Source organism: Stegodyphus dumicola, chromosome X1 (genome assembly GCF_044657685.1).
Source record: "Stegodyphus dumicola isolate Sdum_Otavi_A_Nest chromosome X1, ASM4465768v1".
Taxonomy (NCBI): Eukaryota; Metazoa; Arthropoda; class Arachnida; order Araneae; family Eresidae; genus Stegodyphus; species Stegodyphus dumicola.
This window is the reverse complement of record NC_140780.1, coordinates 199,502,829-199,507,007: the sequence shown is the minus strand read 5'-3', so window position 1 is coordinate 199,507,007 and position 4,179 is coordinate 199,502,829. Positions and strand designations below refer to the sequence as shown.

The 4,179-nt window shown below is 31.4% G+C and overlaps 1 protein-coding gene across 1 annotated transcript; it reads right to left on the bottom strand.

The window, feature by feature from the left end:
* Positions 1 to 2,653: 2,653 nt before the first annotated feature.
* Positions 2,654 to 3,361, bottom strand: LOC146993391 (DNA oxidative demethylase ALKBH2-like). Its single transcript, XM_085808249.1, has one exon. The coding sequence runs from the start codon at positions 3,359 to 3,361 to the stop codon at positions 2,654 to 2,656; it is 708 nt and encodes a 235-aa protein (XP_085664375.1).
* Between the last annotated feature and the right edge of the window lie 818 nt (positions 3,362 to 4,179).

The window sequence follows — 4,179 nt, the reverse complement described above, 5'->3', positions numbered from 1 at the left end:
TTTAAAGTACTCTAATTTTAAACTTGTTCATTATATTTTCCTACCATATACCTAAATTTTACTTAACTTTAGATGTAAATTTTAACTTCTTTTCTACGTTTTAATGTTTTTAGTTTCAAACATACTCTGAATTTTTAACTAATTTGCTAGATTTTCACACTATGTACATGACTTTCATTTAATTAACTACTTTCTTACGTTTTAACCTTCGTAATTTCAAACATATCCTTAATTTTAGCTTAATTCCTCTATTTTCTTACCATATATATGAACTTTATTTAATTTTAGATGATATTTTTAGCGTTTATTGCATCTTCCTACCATATACATGAACTTTAGTTAATTTTAGATGCATTTTTTTATACATTTCTGACACTTGTTTCTTTCTAGTTTCCAAAATACTCTAAATTTTAACTCTTTTTTTATAATTTTTGATTGTAATCACAATTTGATTTTACTATTTCAGCTAAATTTACACGTTTCAATGTCTTAAATCTAGAGATAGTTTTGATCTATAATTTTAGAACCATTTTCACTGATTCATGTACACATACAGAAATCTTTCATATTGTTTTGGACACTTAATACGTTTTTAATTCGGTATTTTTTGCTAATTCACTGCATTCATACCATCATTTTTACACTTTAAATGCCCCGACTATGCAAATTTTAAATTTATCACTTTTTTTCTGCACCAAGTACGAGTATTTCTGCCTTCATGGACAACGTTCACATGAAATTACCGATTATTTACGTTACATGCACAAAAGAAATTCCTAAGATAATCATTTTCAGTATCAAATGACAGAAGAATGACCATAGATTTTACCCATTGGTTATCATTTCAGCTCTTGAAATTATGTTTAATCGATATACTTTTATTTCTAGTGCATAATGTTAACACATTTCTTCGAACATAGTTCAATTCCAACTCAATTTCCCTAGACAATTGCATACATAGTCTATTTTTCTAATTTCTTATACTAGGATTTTCTTTCGTGAGTGTCAGTTTTCATTAAATTATTTACCAATTCATTCTCTTATGAATGAAATCTTGTGAAACACTACCATACCTTTACACAAGATATATCATTACCAATATACTTATATTTACAGAACGAACCGAAGAAAGAAACAGTAAGAGACATTTTACCATAATCTCCGCTATATTTTCGAATATTTTAACTTTCATCCATCTCGAATACAGAAATTTATTCATAAATACTCATTACATCAATTAAATATGCCTTACTAATACGCATTTAATGAAGAATAACCCATTTAGAATATAAAATTACATCCAAATAAGTGTTCCATTTTCCTATAATTGTACACATAAATTTACATTACAGGAACTTCCTGTGTATGTAATTTAATTAATGCTGTTAAATATTACCTTTTTCTAAGGCGAAAACTCCAAAGATCATTCAACTTCCCAACTCCAAAGACTATTCAAATCATTCATCTTCCCCTGCAGTATTTCCCGAAGTATCGAATATCTATCTTAGAACTTTCTTAAGAACTAAATACGAAAGAAACATTGTCCACTGTAGAATATTTACTGTTTTATGCAAATTCAAGATAGAACCTTTACCAAATTTAAGTTCTTTTACCCAGAATTCCAACAAATTTTAGAAAATGTGCTATAGAAAGCAACTTATTTACCTAAACATGAGTCTTAACAGATTTTTATCGGCTTCAGATTTACTATCAGTGGGAAAAACATAAACTTCATCTAGCCTCGTCAGTATATACAAAAACTCATGAATCATTTTGCAGTACAATTAACATTTTAATACTCATTAACTAATTTTAATTAATTTTCAATTAAGATTTTAAAAAGAAAAGTATATTTATGCGACATATTATCAAATTATTCCCAAGCATTATTAAGATAAATGCAATTAAATATCCACGTACACACTACGAAAATCCCATTCATCAGGAACAGTAAAACTCTACCAATACTAAAATGAAATGTAAAATCTTGCAATGCATTAGTATAAAACCTGAGTAACATATCATTTCCTATAAGCAGTAAACGGTAAAAAAAGAGTATTCTTATGAAGACTTAAGCAGTAAGAATAATGTAAAGAGATATTCATTTAAAACATAATATGAAGCAGTGGACAGCTAAATAAAGATACATTTCAATATAAATAAAACATTTTTTTATTAAAATACATACTTACTAAAACAATTTTTTCTCACAAATTTTCTATTCTATCACGTAAAGTTGACAATGAAATATTCTTTAAAACGTCATCACTGTCATAAATACAACAACAATTGTTTACATAAAGCTTTTGAGCAAGTCTTTTAAAGTTCATTGACAATATAGCTTTGACAATATTATTCATAGCTTTTTCCCGAGTCGTCTGCATTATACAGGGTTGACGACGCTGACTTGGATGATCGACAGCACATCCCTCACAGATAAATACCTCATTGAGACTGGTTAAGTACTCCTCGTAAATAATTTTGTTAAGTTTCTGCATGCATTGCTCGCTAGTTAAATGTTCCAGCTGCTGGCATTTTGATCGCCGTTTTCTTATCTCATGCGGTAACACATTTTTAAATAGAGCAGTTTGGATAGTCTGATTTATTTCACCGTATAAAATCTAAAAGTTTATCGGTCTGATATGATTCTAATTCAAAGCATCTCGAACACCTCATCTTCTAAACATAGTTTCTTACGCGGAAAAGTTCTTTTATTCATGCACGGTATAGTGATTGTGTTGTCATAATAACCAAAGTCCATTTCATCAGAAGAACGCTTCACTTGCGAAGATATAATTTTTCTAAACGTCAAACTTATTCGAATAGTCTTCACTTCGGGCTGGGATGGGATACCGTGTTTCCAGACTACATTCGTGAGGGGCTTCATCACCAGAAGCGATCCATGTTCCAGACTCAGAATGTGAGTCATATAATTCTCTCTTGTAAAATGCATTACTCGCGTCGCACCGTAACTCAGTGTGGGAAGGCAGTAGGAAGGGTCTAGGGAGCTTTCATCGTCTCTGTGCGCGGAAATCTTGGCATCTCCGTCAGGGTATTTGTTGAGCAGAACGTAATTATATTTTTCGTGGGTGAGTGCTTCCACTTCACTTTTAATTTGCTGCAGCACAGGAGTCCAAGGCTGGGCGGCGATCGATGTCCCCGAAAAACTGTATGTGAGTCCATATTCATCTACGAAGGCACAACAAAGTCGAGCTGGAATATATTGGTGGCCGTAAATATTCAGTTTTACAGGTTGGAAAGGATACGTGCAGAGTTCCGAAAAGACAGAATCAGCCTTCTCTTTGCCATAAAAATCTTTGAAATAGGATAGTATTAACTGATCATTCAATATTTCGGCCATCGTGAGTATTGTAAGAGTTAAGAATGACTGCTTCGAAGTATAATCCTCCAAGATTTGCAATGAAATGAGAAATCTACTGAAATGAGATATTTTTAAACAACTTATTTATATAGTCATTTACTAATAAGAAACGATCATTTGATTCATTATCTCGCTAAGATTTCATTCCTTTAATCCGTAATAGCCTTATTTGTTCCGATAACATCATGTTTTCCAGGACGATGACAATCACATTGAATCATCTAATAATAAACAGATGGTGCACTTCGTATCACTTTAAGTTGATAAACCAACGATTAGGAAAAGAGGGCTTATTAAAATAGGATATGTACATATCCTAGTAATGGTGGTTTAATAGGCCCTCTTTCTCTAATCGTTGGCTTATCAACTTAAAGTGATATGAAGTACCCCATCTGTTTATTCTTAGATGATTCAATGTGATTGTCATCGTCGTGGAAAACATGATGTTATCGGAACAAATAAGGCTATTACGGATTAAAGGAATGAAATCTTAGCGAGATAATGAATCAAATGATCGTTTCTTATTAGTATAAATAAGTTGTTTAAAAATATCTCATTTCAGTAGATTTCTCATTTCATTGCAAATCTTGGAGGATTATACTTCGAAGCAGTCATTCTTAACTCTTACAATACTCACGATGGCCGAAATATTGAATGATCAGTTAATACTATCCTATTTCAAAGATTTTGATGGCAGAGAGAAGGCTGATTCTGTCTTTTCGGAACTCTGCACGTATCCTTTCCAACCTGTAAAACTGAATATTTACGGCCACCAATATATTCTAGCTCGACTTTGT